The 1,443-nt window shown below is 42.1% G+C and overlaps 1 protein-coding gene across 1 annotated transcript in view; it reads left to right on the top strand.

Moving 5' to 3' along the window:
• The window catches only part of zfpm1 (zinc finger protein, FOG family member 1), a 49,844-nt gene that overhangs the window by 28,098 nt on the left and 20,303 nt on the right, over positions 1-1,443 (top strand). Inside the window, exon 3 of the mRNA XM_008311408.3 lies at positions 843-1,046. Within this exon, the coding sequence (XP_008309630.1) occupies positions 843-1,046 (204 nt within the window). The remainder of the gene's footprint in view (positions 1-842; positions 1,047-1,443) is intronic.

Raw genomic sequence — 1,443 nt, forward strand, 5'->3', positions numbered from 1 at the left:
CCTCCTCCTCTTCCTCCTCCTCCTCTTCCTCCTCCACAGAGACAGACTCCATCAATCTGATAAAGACAAACTTCACAGCTGCAGGACAAAGTCACCCACAATGTCGCCTCCTAACTTTTGACATGGGTTACTGCAACTTTTCCTTCATCAAAGGATGAAGACTGGTTGAGACTGAGGTGAGGAGGTGAAGCAGGAGGTGGAGGAAGAGTTAGTGAAGCTGATGATGATGATGATGAGGAGGAGGAGGAGGAGGAAGAAGAAGCAGGAGTAACAGAGCAGATCTTCACCTCAGATAACCTGTGACTGAACCTAATAATCTGACAAATTTACCCAGAGTTCATTTGCTGATGGAGAGGCAAAGGTCTGGGTACACACACACACACACACACACACACACACACACAGAGCTGTTTAATCAGTGGAGTTATCAGCCTGATCAATGGCAGTAATATCACCTCTGATTAGATGAACTCAGAAACCTCAGTCTCTGTTGAGGAGGAGGAGGAGGAGGAGGAGGAGGAGGAGGAGGTGGCTGTCACAATGAAAATTCAAATTCTTAAAAATGAGAATTTTAATCTGACATTAAACCCAGTCCATTGTAGTTGGTTGATGTGGTGGACGGTGAACATCGCCCCCTACTGTACAGAATTGTCTTCACTCTGTCCGTACTGGAAAACTTTCTGTTCCATCGTGTTCCCCGTGGTCTGGAGAACGTACAGGTCCAGTTTAAGGTCACGTGATCTCTGTGACCTCACGTGACCTCGTGTTTCAGTGAGTCCTGAAGACACTTTGATTTTTCACTGATTAGAAGATAGAAGCTAACGGCTAGTTTGTGTTTCCAGAGCTGCAGGACTCACGAGGAGGAGGAGGAGGAGGAGGTGAAGGTGGAGGAGAAGAAGATGATGGAAGTGAAAGTCTAAACATTGATGAAGATAATGAAGGAGAAAAGGAGGAGGAGGAGCCAGGTCTGATGCTGAGTGGTGGGGAGGAAGAAGAGGAGGGACGTAAAGAGGAGGCAGTGACAGCGTCACGGTGGACCGGACCAGGTGAGTCACCGATCAGAGTCAGAGTCAAAGCTCATCTGCTTTGATTTTCAGACGTTGTTCTGCTGTGCTCCTGTGGGGGGCGTCTATTTGACACTAAAAAATAATAAATATATACAGTTTTAGTTTTTTTTAATGGGGAAAATTTGATCGAGACACAAGTGTATCCACACAGGAGTGCTGCTGTGTGTATATATATAAATATATAAATATACAGCAGCATATACTGCTTATGTATATATATATGTGTATATATGTATATATAAATGTATATATATGTTTATATATATATTTATATATATATACAGCAGCATATACTGTTTATATGTATATATGAATATATATGTTTATATATATATTTATATATATACAGCAGCATATACTGCTTATGTATATATAT

The sequence above is a fragment of the Cynoglossus semilaevis genome, chromosome 6 (assembly GCF_000523025.1).
Source record: "Cynoglossus semilaevis isolate Cse_v1.0 chromosome 6, Cse_v1.0, whole genome shotgun sequence".
Taxonomy (NCBI): domain Eukaryota; kingdom Metazoa; phylum Chordata; class Actinopteri; order Pleuronectiformes; family Cynoglossidae; genus Cynoglossus; species Cynoglossus semilaevis.